Source organism: Rhinoraja longicauda, chromosome 16 (genome assembly GCF_053455715.1).
Source record: "Rhinoraja longicauda isolate Sanriku21f chromosome 16, sRhiLon1.1, whole genome shotgun sequence".
Lineage (NCBI taxonomy): Eukaryota > Metazoa > Chordata > Chondrichthyes > Rajiformes > Arhynchobatidae > Rhinoraja > Rhinoraja longicauda.
The window spans coordinates 19790203-19806518 of NC_135968.1; the positions used below are offsets into that span (position 1 = coordinate 19790203).

Here is a 16316-nt window from a genome sequence, read left to right on the forward strand (position 1 = left end):
AACATCATCTCCACATCTACTCTATTCAGGCCTTTCACTATTCTGTATGTTTCAATGAGGTCCCTCTCATCCACCTAAACTCCAGCGAGTAAAGGCCCAGCGCCTTTAAATGTTCATCATATGTTAACCCAATCATTCCTGGGATCATTCTTCTAAACCTCCTCTGGACCCTTTCCAAGGCCAGCACATCCTTTCTCAGGTCTGGGGCCCAAAACTGCCCACAATACTCCAAATGAATCTGATCATTGCCTTATAAAGCCCCAGCACTGCACCCCTGTTTTTGTATTCTAGCCCTCTCGAAATAAATGCAAGCATTGCATTCACCTTTCTTACTAACGATTCGACTTGCCAATTAACCTTTTGGGAATCCTGCACCAGCACTCCCAAGTCCCTCTGCAACCTACCTGCGATTTCTGAATTTTCTCCCCATTTAGAAAATAGTCTAGGAAAATAACTGCATAAATGCTGGTACAAATCGGAGGTATCACAAAATGCTGGAGTAACTCAGTGAGGCAGGCAGCATCTCTGGAGAGAAGGAATGGGTGACGTTTCGGGTCGAGACCCTTCTTCAGACTGATGTGTCTGAATATGTGTCTGATGTGTCTGAATATGTGTCTGATGTGTCAGTCTGAAGAAGGGTCTCGACCCGAAACGTCACCCATTCCTTCTCTCCAGAGATGCTGTCTGACCCACTGAGTTACTTCAGCATTTTGTGATACCCTAGAACAGGGATCTCCAAACTATGGCCCACGGGCTACATCCGGCCCGCCACGAGATTTTATCCAGCCCGCAGCAAGCGCTTAGGCGGCGGGGACTGGAGGCAGAAGCTGCCGGCGAAGGTTCACCGGAGAGAGGATCGCCACCGAGCCAGAGCCGGGACAAGGCGAGAGATCGCAGCGCCCCCTCGCAAACAACAAACTCAAGGAAACCTCCCTCCTCGCCGCCACTCACCCCGGCGAGGGAGAGAGAGAGAGAGGAGGGGGGGGGGAGAGAGAGTCGGTGTAGAGGGAGCAGCGGGTGAGAGCGGGAAGGGCGAGGGTGTCAGAGGATCCGGTGAAGGAGCGCCGACACTTGAGGGGCTGCTCCCTCCCTCTCTCCCTCCCTCTCTCCCTCCCTCCCAGCACCAACGAGATCTGCGCCGCTCCTCCACCCTCTTCCCCGGCCCCGTCTCCCTCTAATGCAGCGAAATAAGAACAAACACAAGTGAAACTTCCCTCCTCGCCGCCACCGCCGCTCACCCCGGGGTTGCGGGGCCTCTGAGCAACAACTACACTTGTGTTTGTTCTTATTTCGCTGCGTTAGAGAAGACGGGGCCAGGGAAGTGAGTGAAGGAGCGGCGCAGATCTCGCTGGCTCTGGGAGAGAGGGAGAGGGGAGAAAGGGGAGAGAGGGAGGGAGCAGCACCTACAAATGGCAGCGCTACTTCACCGGACCCTCTGATGCCCCCCCCCCCCCCCCACACTCCCGCTCTCACCCGCTGCTCCCTCTACCCCGACATTCTCCCCCTCCCGACTCCCCCCCACTCTCTCCCCCCACTCTCTCCCTCCCGCTCTCTCCCTCCCGCTCTCCCCCTCCCCCCGCTCTCCCCCTCCCCCCCGCTCTCCCCCTCCCCCCCGCTCTCCCCCTCCCCCCCGCTCTCTCCCTCCCCCCCACTCCCCACTCCCCCCTCCTCCCCCTCCCCCCCCCACACTCTCTCCCTCCCCCCACTTCTCTTATATTTATAAATAATTGTATACCTACAGAATATATATATTCCAATATTTCAAGTTCCTTTTAAAAATTGAATATTATTTATTTGTTGCCATATAAACCTAATGTAAACTAACCTAATCTAACCTAACCTAGTTTAACCTTTCCTAATCTAATTTAACATAACCTAGTCTAAACTTTTTTTTTAGTTCATTAAATTTATAAAACTCACACTTCTTTATTTTTTCCTACGGCCTGCAAAAATGTGCCAAATATATAATGTGGCCCTCATGCTGGAGGCCCCTGCCCTAGAAAATAGTCTATGCCTTTATCCCTACTGTCAAAATGCATGTCTCCACACTTTGCTACACTGAATTCCATCTGCCACTTCTCTGCCCACTCTCCCAACCTGTCCAAGTCCTTCTGCAGAGTCCATGCTTTCTCTACACTACCCCTCCACCCAGGTTCAGGCTGTTCTGACAGCGTTGCATGCTCTGGTTATCTGCGTCTGCAGCATGGTTATTATGACAATTAGGCATTTACTTGGCTTGTTCCATCAAGCCAATATTTCAAGTACGAGAAAAACTGCAGAGACTTCTATAATTGAAGCTGCTTATGAAACAGAGGTTCACTGGAGGTCAACAACTTGCCCATAAATTTCATACTGCAGCTCACAAGGATCCAAATAAAATATCGTCATCTTTTTCCTTTCAATGTCATTTATCCAAAGGAAAAGATTACTTTGCTTTCGGTATGTTATCTTTTGTATTTATTTTTTTAGGGTCTGGGCATTCTGTGAGAAGAGATGGAAGCAGAGCACAGTCAAAATGTAGAAACAAAGAACTGCAGGTGCTGGCTAATACACAAAAGGGCACAAAGTGCTGGAGTAACTCAGCAGGTCAGACAGTATCTCTGGAGAGCTTGGATCAGTGGCGTTTCAGGTTGAGACCTCTTGGGGCTGATTAGTCTGAAATGTCACCAATTCATGGTCTCCAGGGATGCTGCCTGACCTGCTGAGTTACTCCGGCACTTTGTCTCCTTTAGAATAAGAGAGCTTTCTGTTCACTGGAGCTGAACACAGATCCGATGAAACATTGGTGGGGTTTGGCAGGTGGGATACTGATTGTTTCCTCTTGGTGCAGGGGTTGGGGATCGGCCATTAAGGGCAGAGAGAATTCTTGACTCAAAAGGTCTCCAGATGTTTATCATTCTCTTACCCACTGTAGGTATCGGTCAATGTATTTAAGATGGATTTTTGGACACGATGAATAAACGGAACACCATGACGAGTTGTGAGCCTCACTACATAGAGAAGCTTTGGTGTCACATGTGCGGATTTTTTCGACTGAAGTGCATGACCTCACATTATATTCCATCTGCCATGTCCTCGCCATTTACTTAACCCTTGAAGCCGCTTTATATCCTCCTGACAGACTGTACTGCCAACCTAATTCTACCAGCAAAACCTGGGGGGGGGAGTTCACACTTAATCCCCTCACCAGAACATTGATACGAACTGTGGACTTTATCCTAAAAAAGATACAATGTGCTGGAGTAACTCAGCCAGGCCGGCAATTTCACTGGAGAACATTGATAGATGACGTTTCACTTCGGGACCCTTCTTCAGACTGATTGCATCGCAGAAGGATAGGGACAGATGGGTCCCTACCCCTCTAGCTCCCCACATCACAGCCTCCCAACCCAAAGAAGACCACGTTCTCCATTTCCTATCCAATTATCCATCCACACCAGCATATTATTCCTGAATATCGTACTTTAATTTTGCTTAATTTTTTTTGAGCGTTGCTTTATCAAAGACCTTCTGAAAGTCCAAATACACACAACTAGTTTTCTCTCGCACGTTCCCCAGCAGTCCAACAATAACATGGAAATACTTGGAGTTTTCTTTTTTCAGAGAGCAGTAAATCTCTGCAATTCTCTATCCCAGAAGATCTGTGGTAACAACATCATTAGAAGGGTTGAAAATGGAGGCGGGTTAAAGTCTGAAAAAGGGTCCCGACCCGAAACTACCCCTGCCCATCTCCTCCACAGATGCTGCCTGACTCGAGTTCCTCCAGCACTTTGTGTTTTGCTCCAGATTCCAGCATCTTGCAGTAGAGTAGCTGTCTTAAAGCGCCAGAGATCCAGGTTCGATTCTGACTACGGGTGCTGTCTGTACGGGGTTCATTCGGGTGGGTTTTCTCCGGGTGCTCCAGTTTCCTCCCACACTCCAAAGACGTACAGGTTTGTAGGTTAATTGTCTTTGGTAAAATTGTAAATTGTCCAAAGTGTGTAGTAGGATAGAGTACGGGGAGATCGCCGGTCGGGGTGAAACCGGTGGGCCGAAGGGCCTGTCTCGGCACTGTATTTTTAAAGTAAAATCTTGTTTTCTGGAGAAAGGTAATGAGAATATATGTATTGGACCAACTCTGACAGAATCAAAGGGCTAATTCTCGAGCCTACGGAAGAGATAACAAGCGTAAATTGCAGTTGGACAATAAAAAGCTCCACAGGGGGAGGGGTTGGTTGGCAGCTATTTATTATTTTTATAAGTGGTTTGGAAAGCGATGGGGAAAAGTGTTTAATTTTGCAAGCAACATTGAATGGGAGGGCTGGGTAGTAAGGGGACGGTAACAAAACATTAACCAACCTTCAATTATACAAAGGAGCCATTGTTCCTCAGGATCGATGCACATTATTCAATTGAGCCAAGGATAAAATAATTAATCATAACCTAGAATACATAACACATAATGCAGTAGTTTGCTTGACCTAAGATTAGGAACAGGATTAAGAACCAGCCCAGAAATTAAATAGATGGATTGATAGGTTGTTGGCTCCATGTTTCACTAACAGTCAAGTAAACAAGTCAAATGTCTGAACATGCAGCCAAGGATGAGATGAGAGCTATAATCAAGGTCAAGCACTCTGCATCTGGCTTTGTCAAAGTATAGGTGGTGTATTGTGTTCAATTTTGCATTGCACAAGGACTCAGAACTATTTAAAAGTTTTGGTGTGCAGCCTGCATGGATGTAACAACATATTTGAGGATTTTGCCAGGACTAGGGGGCCTGAGATCGAGGGAGAAGTTGAGCAGGCTCGGGCTTTTTTCCTTGGAGCACAGGAGGATGAGAGGTGATCTTATAGAGGTGTGGAAAATCACGAGAGGAATAGATCGGGTAAAATGCACAGAGTCAAATGCCCAGAATAGGCGAATCAAGAACCAGAGGGCATAGGTTAAGGTCTGAAGAAGGGTCCCTACCTGAAACATTATGTATTCATGCTCTCCAGAGATGCTGCCCGACCTGCTAAGTTACTCCAGCATGTTGTGTTTATCTCATTTTCCAAGTTTGCCGACAATACCAAAAAAATGACAAAGTGCTGGAGTAACTTAGCGGGCCAGACAGCATTTCCAGAGAACATGGATGTTTCGGGTTGGGACCTTTCTTCAGACTGATTGTAGTGGGTGGAGGGAAGGGTGGTTGAAAAGAGAAAGCTGGAAGAAAGGAGGGCCAGGATAAAGTCTGGCAAGTAATAGGTGGATACAGATGAGGGGGGGTGGGTGCTGTTTGGTAGGCAGATGGTAGGACAAAGGCTAGAGATGAAAAAACAATGCGAGACAAAATGATTGATGATTTGCGAATTGTGAAGTTGGAGGAAGGAATGTAGGTGGGAGGGAGAGAGGTGAAATAGGTGCAAGTCCTGGTGGGGCACAGGGCATTGGGGGTAGAAAGGGAGAGGGGAAGAAAGGGGAGGGGTGGAAAGTGAGGTTTGGTAGTTATGTAAAAGAGGATAATTCAATGTTCGTTCCGGTGGGTTGTGAGCTACTCAAGCAACCAATACAACTAGGTGGGACAATCTGCAGAGAAAGTGAGTAAAACTGATACAAGGAGACAGGAGCGAGTTGTTGTTGAGTCATACAGCGTGGAAACAGGCCATTCAGCCCAACTAGCCTATGCTGACCACCATGCCCCATCTAAACTAGCCCCACCTGCCTGCATTTGGCCCATATCCCTCTACACCTATCTTATCCATGTACCTGTCCAAATATCTTTCATACATTTTGATAGTGTCCGCCTCAACTATCTCCTCCAGCTGCTCGTTCCATACACCCACCAGCCGTTGTGTAAAAATTTTGCTCCTGATATACCGAAGGGTCTCGACCCGAAACGTCACCCATTCCTTCTCTCCAGAGATGCTGCCTGACCGGCTGAGTTACTCCAGCATTTTGTGATGCCTTCGATTTGTACCAGCATCTGCAGTTATTTTCCTACAGTCTGAAGAAGGGTCTTGACCCGAAAAGTCACCCATTCCTTCTCTCCAGAGATGCTGCCTGACCGGCTGAGTTACTCCAGCATTTTGTGATGCCTTCGATTTGTACCAGCATCTGCAGTTATTTTCCTACAAATCTTTCCCACCATCACCTTAAAACCATGTCCAATCTTTTTTACTTTAGAGTAGAGATACAGCTTGGAAACAGGCCCTTTGGCCCACCGAGTCCACGCCACCTGTACACTAGCACTATCTTACACACTAGGAATGATTTACAGAAAGCAATTAACATACAAACCTGTACATCTTTGGAGTGTGGGAGGAAACCAGAGCAACCGGAGAAAACCCACGCTATCACAGGGAGAATGTACAAATTTTTGTACAGACAACACCCATGGACAGGATCGAACCTGGACAGGATCTGGTGCTGTGAGGGAGCAACCCTACCACTACTAGTCAGCAAACAAGAACATGGAATATAATGTGCCAAAATGCAAGGTCACATAGGAAAGCAGAGTATTTATTAAATGATGAAAGTGTTGATGTTCAAAGGGTCCTTGGAGTACTTGTACACAAATCACTGAGGGCCGATATGTAGATGCAGTGTGCAATTGAAAGAGCAAATGGTACATCAGCCTTTATTACAAGAGATTTTGATTAGAGCAGTTAAGTAGTCTTATTGCAGTTAGACTAGACTTTAGAGATACAGCACGGAACAGGCCTTTCGGCCCACTGAGTCCCCATTACCACATGGGTTTTCTCCGAGTGCTTTGGTTTTCTCCCACACTCCCAAGACGTACAGTTTGTAGGTTGATACAAAAAGCTGGAGTAACTCAACGGGTCAGACAGCATAGACACAAAATGCTGGAGTAATTTGGTGGGACAGGCAGCATCTTTGGATAGAAGGAATGGGTGACGTTTCGGGTCGAGACCCTTCTTCAGACTGAGTCAGGAGAGAGGGAGATATGGAGATAAGGAGGTATAAGGTGTGAAAACGAGACGAGGGGATGGATATCAAGGGAAATGTGGAATAGATCATTGTTAGCTCGGAGAAGGTAACAACAAAGCAAACAGAGATCAAAAATGTAAACGAGGACAGTCAGACTAGTCGGAGAACTGGGAAGGGGGAAGGGTGGAGAGAGAGGGTTCAGCATCTCTGGAGAACAGGAATGGGTGATGTTTCGGGTCACAACCCTTCTTCAGACATGAAAAGTTTTCACCCTGACCCGAAACATCACCTATTCCTTTTCTCCAGAGATGTTCCTCCAACACTTTGTGTTTTCTCAAGATTCCAGCACCTGCAGTTCCTCGAGTCTCCCACCATTGATTTTTGCTTTACCCATCCAGATTCCACATCACCTGGCCAATATCCTTACCCTCTGTCACTTTAACTAGAATTGATATCCAACCTCCTTTTCATGAACATTGAACATTGACTTCTTTAACTTTAAGTAACCCTTGCTTTTCCTCTCTCTCCATCCCTCCCCTTCCCAGTTCTCCGATCAGTCTTACTGTCTCCGACTACTTGGTTGGTTGTTGTTTCCTCCCAGCTAACAATGATCTCTACGTGTTCCTTGATCTCCATTCCCTTTGTCATGTTTTCATACCTTACACTTCCTTATCTATGTATCTCCTTCTCCCCTGACATCAGCCTGAAGAAGAGTCTCGACCCGAAACGTCACCCATTCCTTCTCTCCAGAGATGCTGCCTGTCCCGCTGAGTTACTACAGCATTTTGTGTCTATCTCCTTTTCATATCGTTTACTACTATATAATCTACTAAAGTCTTATAGAATCACAGATCAATGACAGGAGACAGATTGGTTTGTGCATTACCCAATATATATTACCAGAACACATTCGCAAACAGCTTATTTTGTTTTACGTGATCACCTGGAACTCCCCTGTGCTCTATCATCTAGTAATTACTTCTCCACATGGAGCTATAGTCATACAGAATGAAAACAACCTCTGCCCATCCGGTCAAGATGCCCCATCTACACTAGTCCAACCTGTTCATGTTTGGCCCATATCCCTCTAAACCTTAGAGGTCATATAAACCTAATGTAAACTAACCTAATCTAACCTAACCTAGTTTAACCTTTCCTAATCTAATCTAACCTAGTCTAAACTTTTTTGAGTTCATTAAATTTATAAAACTCACACTTTATTTTTTCCTACGGCCCGCAAAAATGTGCCAAATATATAACGTGGCCCTCATGCTGAAAAGTTTGGAGGCCCCTGCTCTAAACCCTTCCCATTCATATATCTGCCCAAATGTCTTTTAAATGTTATGGTATCTGCATCAACTACCTCCTCTGGCTGCTCATTTCATTTACCCACCACTCTCTGTTAAAAAGTTGCCACTAAGGTTCCTATTCCCCTTTCACCTTAAACATATGCCCACCCTGGGGGAATCAAGAACCCAGGGTAGGGGAATCAAGACTCTACCTGAACTTATTCTCAAGTACCTCCTCTGGCAGCTCATTCCATATACCCACTGCCCTCTGAATAAAACCATTGCCCCTCAGGTTCCAATTAAATCTTCCTCATCACATTAGAATATAGGAACCACTACATCTGTTAGTCTGAAGAAGGGTCTTAACCCAAAATCTTGCCTGTCCATTCCCTCCCTCAATGCTGCTTGACTCGCCGAGTTCCTCCAGCAGTTTGTGCCTTGCTCAAAATTTCAGCATCTGCAGTCTCTCATTTTCTCAATCCATCTACTACACCTGCAAGTTTGGCAGCTGCACGATACAATATTGAATTTGTTGCCTATTCACAACAATAAGGGGTAGGCCATTTAGAACGGAGATGAGGAAGAACTTTTTCAGTCAGAGGGTGGTGAAGGTGTGGAATTCTCTGCCTCAGAAGGCAGTGGAGGCCAGTTCGTTGGATGCTTTCAAGAGAGAGCTGGATAGAGCTCTTGAGGATAGCGGAGTGAGGGGGTATGGGGAGAAGGCAGGAACGGGGTACTGATTGAGTGATCAGCCATGATCGCATTGAATGGCGGTGCTGGCTCGAAGGGCTGAATGGCCTACTCCTGCACCTATTGTCTATTGTCTATCTCCATCTTAGACTGGACTCATACTGACCTCCTGTGTAGAACTTGCGGAATCATAGTTTGCTGTTCCTACTTCAAGTATCTCAACACTCATCGCAGTTTACAGGCCCACCACTGATTTTCTGCATCCTTGGTTCCAGAGTCTTTCTGGGTTATGTATTTTTGCCCCCGAGAAGAGTCCAACAGTACCAGAACGGTCCTCCTAAGCCAGCGAGGAACCAAGATACTGGTCTGCAAAGTCGGCCTCAGAAGTCAGCTATGGGAAGGGCTCTGCCGGTTCTGGCCAGCCCAGAGTTCCAGAGCCAGGGACAAACTCGACCCACCGATCGGCACGGAAGTCCCGATGAGGTCGTGATCGGCCGCCTCACCTGACCGAGGACCACATTTTCGGGGGGGGGGGATTTCAACTGCGCTCTTGTAATTTTGTCCAGATTAAAGGAGGTGCAGACCACCAGAAAATTGGTGGTGCTCTTGTATGTACCGAATAAGTCAAATAGCATCCTAGAATGTCATTTCTATTGCATTGTTTCCAAGCCACCTCGACTATGCTGCTCAAATTTTCAATAATTTGTTTAAAATTATTGCCCCGACGAGGAAGGCCCGCCGCCGGCTACGGGAGTCAAGATCATCCCGTCAATGGAAGGTTAGAGCCCCCGACCGCTGGAGGACAAAGAAGGGAGAGATTGAATTTTTTTTTCACCTTCTATCACAGGGAGGAATGTGGGGGAGTCACTGTGGTGGATGTTAAAATGTATTTTGAGTGTCTTGTTGGTTTTTATTGTTATGACTGTACGGTAAATGAAGTTCCTCGTATGTTGCAAAACATATTTGGCTAATAAAGTTTTATTGTGATTGTGAATTAGTGAAAAATTACAAAATGCCCGACTAACATTTGGCCCATTACTCATGCCAGTACCTCAACTCGTTTCACTGAACACCGACACTCAGTATGCCTTGGCCTACACGGTCTCATGGTTGCCAAACATTTTAATTCCCCTCCCCATTCCCACGCTGTCCTTTCTGTCTGGGCCTCCTCCACTGTCATAGTGAGCCCACCCCTGACTGTAGGAACAGCACCTCATATTTTGCTTGGGCAGCTTACAACCCAGTGGTATGTATTGAATTCTCTAATTTCAAGAACCCCTTGCATTCCCTCTCTCTCTCCATCCCCCCCCCCTCCCCCATCCTAGTCATCTTACTAGTTTCAATGTACTTGTCCCTTCTTTTCACTACCTTCTCAGTCAAACAATGGACTATTGTGGGCTCTTTGGCCATCAGAGCTGTCTCTGCTTTGTTCTGTACCTTTTCATACCTCAAGTCTCACTGACTATCGGTCTGAAGAAGGGTCTTGGCTCGAAACATCACCCATTCCTTTTCTCCAAAGATGCTGCCTGACCCGCCGAATTACTCCAGCATTTCGTCTATCTTCGGTGTAAACCAGCATCTGCAATTCCTTCCTACACACCTCAACACGAACAGCCCATCTTAGCTTCCTGAACGTTTCACCATATTATCTTGAGGGAATCACCAGAAGATCTGGTGAGGACCAGTAGTCATAGATTATACCGCATGGAAACAGGCCCTTCGGCCCAACTTAGCCTACACGAATCCCTCCCCCTGCCTTTGGCCCATATCTCTCTCAGCCTATCCTATCCATGCACCTGTCTAATTGTTTCTTAAATGTAGCGATAGTCCATGCCTCATATTCCTCTACACCCACCACCCTTTGTTTGAAAAACTTACTCCTCAGGTCCCATTAAATTACCCCCTCAACTTATCCTATTTTTTCTGGTTCTCAATTCGCCTACTCTGGGCAAAGGACATTGTGCGTTTACCCTATCTATTCCTCTCATGGTTTTATACACCTCTATAGAATCACCACTCATCCTCTCATCACTACTCATCAGTCTGAAGAAGAGTCTCGACCCAGAACGTCACCCATTCCTTCTCTCCAGAGATGCTGCCTAACCTGCTGAGTTACTCCAGCATTTTGTGTCTACCTTTGAGTTAAACCAACATCTGCATTTTTCTTTCCCTACCCATCCGACTGCGTTCCAAGGAATAAAGTCCTAACCTGCCCAATTTCTCCCTCCAGCTCAATCCTTCCGAGTCTTGGCAACATCCTCGTAATTTGCTTAAATTAGTGAAAAATGACAAAATACCAGGCTATCATTTAGCCCCTTACTCATGCCAGCACCTCATCTAGAACAGTCCATCCTAACTTCCTGATCTTTTTACCATATTGTCTGAGGGAAATCACTAGATCTGGTGAGGCCTAGTAATGTAACAAATGCAGGTAACTTCACTGAACTACAATTGTACAAAGGAAAACACCTCACCGAATGGATCTTCAATATATAGCTCTGAATACCCAAAGATTTATATTTAACGAACATTCCCACCGGAAATATCACCCATCCTTTTTCTCCACAGATGCAGCCTGAACCGCTGAGTTACTCCAGCACTTAATATCTATCCAAATTAACTTGACAGAGGAATATTATCGGCTGGTACTCATTATTCTCTCTTATTGTGAGCAATATTGGGCCCCATATCCGAGGAAGGATGTGCTGGCCCTGGAGAGGGTCCAGAGGTGGTTTACGAGGTGGTGTTGGGCCTCTATTCGCTGGAGTTTAGAAGGACGAGACTCATTGAAACTTATCGAATAGCGAAAGGCTTGGATAGAGTGGATATGGAGAGGATGGTTCCACTGGTGGGAGAGTCTAGGACCAGAGGTCGTAGCCTCAGAATAAAGGAACATTCCTTCAGGAAGGAGATGAGGAGGAATTTCTTTAGTCAGAGAGTGTTGACTCTGTGGGATTCATTGCCACAGACTGCTGCGGAGGCCAAGTCAATAGATATTTTAAAAAGTAGAGATAGATAGATTCTTGATTAGTATGGGATATCAGGAGTTATGGGACCGGGAGGGGGGGGGGGGGTGTTATATCAGCCGATTGAATGGCAGTACACTTGATGGGCCAAATGGCCTAATTCTGCTCCTATCCCTTATGAACATTAACTTATTTTGGAATTTGTTATACATTTGATTCTTGGGTACAGACATGAAGCTATCACTTCATGAAGTATCTCTGACTTCCACCTGCCACATCAGGGCAGGGATAAGGGAGAACAGAACATAGAACATAACAAACCATTGTTTTTTACCCCCAAATTATACAAATTGAAGGCATGTTAGATAATTCCAAAAGATCCAGTATCTATTTAATTTAAATAGACCACAACAGTGGGAATGTTTTCCAAACAGTTAAAACTGAATTCATTGTTACCATAGTACAATTAATATTTGTTAGAAAATGGCTTGAATTTCATAAAATAATCATACACATGCAATGTCATTGCATTAAATAATCATACACATGCAAACAAGGCCAAATCAACCCCGACAGCCCTTTGAAGTGCCGTTTAATAACTCCAATTCCCTCAAAATACTTGGCATACAACGAGTGTATACCTCAAAGTGCAATAATTCACTGAAGAAAATGTACCAGCCATTTTGCACACATCAATTTCATAAAAATCCAAATACAATGAATGGGCAATTAATATGAAAAGTTGGGCAGCATCGCAGATAAACTTCCCTGTTCTTTGAAATCAGTTGATTTACGAGAACTGAGATCACTTTCGCATTTGCTCCAAAAGATGAACACACAACTACCCCCACCCCAATCTCACCCCAAAAACACACTGATCCTTTTGACAGTCCACTCCATTCACATGTCATTGGATGGTGTGGCAAACTGTGAGTGAAAAACTTTAAAAAGCCACAACCTCCTGAATTAGGAAGGTTAGAATTCAACCCCAAACACACGCACGCTATTGGGAATTATACCCAGACCCTAAGTCACAAACTTTTTTTAAAAAACAGCAACACATTGAACGAGGAAAACAAAACAGGACGAAAACATTATGCTTGAAAAAAATTGTCATTTTCAAGCATAATGTTTTAAGGAAAGCAAATGAGCTAAAGGGAATTAAAAGTGTGTATATATATATATTTCTGCAATTAACATAGACAAAGCGAGATTGACGCATTTTGGGGTGGGGGGGAAGGGAGGGGAATGTAGCAAATGTTGATGAACCCGAGGTGGCTACAATGTAGCGAGCAGAAGGAGTAGCTGAGGAGGGGTTCGTGCTTTAAATGAAAATGATATTTAAAAGGCCACACGGCGCTTTTGTTTCCGCTTACCTGGGCTTGCACCCCGGCCAGCTTGACAGGGAAGATGTGAGGGAGCAACACCACCATTCTGAGCAGGATCTTGTCCATGTCTTTCCTTGTGGCGGCCGCTGCTGCTGCTGCAGGCTCCATCTCCTGCCCTGCTCCTTCTCCCCACCACCACCTACCTCTCCCGGGGAAGATTCGCAACACTCGCCCTCGCCCTCGCCGCCGCCGCCGACCGGCCGGCCAGAGTCCCGCCCCCCTCCCCCCACCCCATTGGCCGCCCGCCTCCCTCCGCAGCCCTTATTCAAAACTTTCCCCGCCCGCTGTTGGGCGCCCGAGCTGTCACTCAAGGCCGGGTGCGGGGCCTGGCGTCACGCGTCTGCCAGCCAGCGGGGTGGGGACCACCAGTCGCTTGTTTTTGCAAACCAAGAGCCATCGCCTCACCATGGCAAGCTGAAAGGGCTTTTGCTTTCTGTTTTATTTTATTTTTGTACGTGCAAAGTGTTCATATAAAACGAGCACACCCTCAATTCTGGTATTCTCTTCCTGGGCCCCATGAGTCAATATTCTTACCAAAAGTTAGACACTGAATGCTGGAGTAACTCAGCGGGACAGGCAGCATCTCTGGAGAGAAGGAATGGGTGACGTTTCGGGTCGAGACCCTTCTTCAGACTGAAGGTAGACACAAAATGCTGTTACTTCAGCATTTTGTGTCTACCTTCGATTTAAACCAGCATCTGCAGTTCTTTCCTACGCCTCTTACTACAAGTTCTAGTTCGGTCCCTTTTGAAACGTGAGCCCAGCATAAAGCTGTCAATTAGTGGCATTTTCCTGTTTTATTGCACAATATTACCTTTGCGAACATCTTCAAGCCACCTGAACCATCTAACTACTATTAGAGAGCAGCCCTGAACCTCATTGGAGAACCATTGGACTATCTTTCATTGGAGTGGCTTTATCTTGCACTAAAACTAAAGTTATTCACATTATTTTCTTTATGACATATCTGTACACTGTGGATGGATCGAATGCAATCATGTATTGTCTTTCTGGTGACTGGTTAGCACCCAACAAAAGCTTATCACTGTACCTCACTAAACGTGACAATAAACTAAATTAAACTAATGTTTTGAGTATGAAAGTTGGGCGATCATGTAGCAGTTATACAAGATGTGTTGAGGCCACATTTAGAGTATTGTGAAGATGGACACAAAGTGCCTATAGACACAAAACTTGCCGATACCGACCATCTACACCATATCTCTCTGAACCCTTCCTATCCATGTACCTGCCCAAATGTCTTTTAATTGTTATAGTACTTGCCTCAACCACCTCACCTGGCAGCCTGTTCCATATACCCATGACAGTCTGTTGAAAAAATGTTGCCTATATTTTGCTTCACCCATCACTCCTGTGCTTACTGATCTACAGTAGTTCCTAGTTAAATAATACCTTGTTTTTAAATCCCTCTATGGCGCCTGAATTCTTTACCCTATATAATCTCATGATTCTCTGAGGTACCTATGTTCTTCTAATTCTCTTGAAAACTCTCTCATACAATCCCTTATAAACTGCTAAGGCCCAAAACTCTGGCATTCCGTTCTTTTTTCCCCCTTACACCACATCTTAAAAACTATCAGTTTGACCATCTCCCATCACACCTCCATTTAGTAGTTTAATATGGATAAGTGCAAGGTTATGCAGGGAAAGGAGGGATATGGATCACATGCAGGCAGAGGAGGTTAGTTTAACGGCATCATGTTTACACAGATATTGTGGGCCGAAGGGCCTGTTCCTGAGCTGTACTGCTCCATACTCACTGATTGAATTCCTCTGAAATGCATTAGAATGTTTACTATTTTGAAAGAACTATATAAATATGTATATAAAGGCATTATCTAAAAAACAGCAATATTACATTGTTAATCAACCCTTTCCAATTTAAAAGAAGCCAAAATATTTCATTATTTAGCTTTTATTTTATTCCGAATTTCCAACATTTATATTTATTTTACTTAACAATAGTATTATGCAGCACAGATCTCCATTGGGCCTATCTTGCACTAAATGTAGTACCCTTTATCCTGTAGTATAAGAAAATAACTGCAGATGCTGGTACAAATCGAAGGTATTTATTCACAAAATGCTGGAGTAACTCAGCAGGTCAGGCAGCATCTCGGGAGAGAAGGAATGGGTGACGTTTCGGGTCGAGACCCTTCTTCAGACCCTTTATCCTGTATCTGTGCACCGTGTATTCGTGCATTGTCTTTTCTTTAACTGGATAGCACAGAAAACCTAGTGTGTACAATAGAACTAGAGTTTAGATGATTGCTATTCGGCATGGACGGTTAGCCAAAGGGCCTGTTTCCAAGCATGGATTTTCTCCGGGTGCTCCAATTTCCTTCCACATCCCAAAGATGTGCAGGTTTGTACTTTAACTGGTTTGCTGTAAATTGCCCCTTGTGTGTCGGATGTGAAACCCTATTAATGTAGAACTAGTGTACGGGTGATTGTTGGTCGACCTCAGTTGGCTGAAGTGCTGTATCTAACTTAAATTAAACTAGTAGCAGCTGGTAGAGCTGCTGCCTCACAGTGCCAGTGACTCAGGTTCGATCCTGACCTCAGGCGTTGCTTGTGTGGAGTTTGCACATATAGTAAAGTTTATAACATAACATAGAAGTGTGACAACCATATACCTCTACAGGCATACAATAGGGAGCATATTGACTGGTTGTGTGACGGCCTGGTTCAGCAACTCAAATGCCTAGGAAGGAAGGGTACAAAAAGTGGTGGACCATCATGGGTACCGACCTCCCTATCATCGAAGGGATCTACAGGAGGCACTGTCTCAAAACGTCAGCCAGCATCATCAGAGCCCCACACCACCCTGGCAATGCTCTCATTTCAGTCCTGCCATCAGGAAGAAGGTACAAGAATAGTTTCTTCCCAACAATTCTTGAATACTACAAAACACTAACTAAACTATGAACTATGGACTAAAGACTGAAGAAGGGTGCCAACCCAAAACGTTACGCATCCATGTTCTCCAGAGACGCTGCTTGACCCACTGAGTTACTCCGGCCGTTTGAGTCTTTTTTTGTAAGACAGCAACT

At 45.4% G+C, this 16316-nt stretch overlaps 1 protein-coding gene across 1 annotated transcript in view; it reads right to left on the bottom strand.

Moving 5' to 3' along the window:
• wbp1la (WW domain binding protein 1-like a) overlaps positions 1 to 13436 on the bottom strand; it is a 73871-nt gene extending 60435 nt beyond the window's left edge. Inside the window, exon 1 of the mRNA XM_078413372.1 lies at positions 13231 to 13436. Coding sequence (XP_078269498.1) covers positions 13231 to 13350 — 120 coding nt within the window. The 5' untranslated portion in view covers positions 13351 to 13436. The remainder of the gene's footprint in view (positions 1 to 13230) is intronic.
• Between the last annotated feature and the right edge of the window lie 2880 nt (positions 13437 to 16316).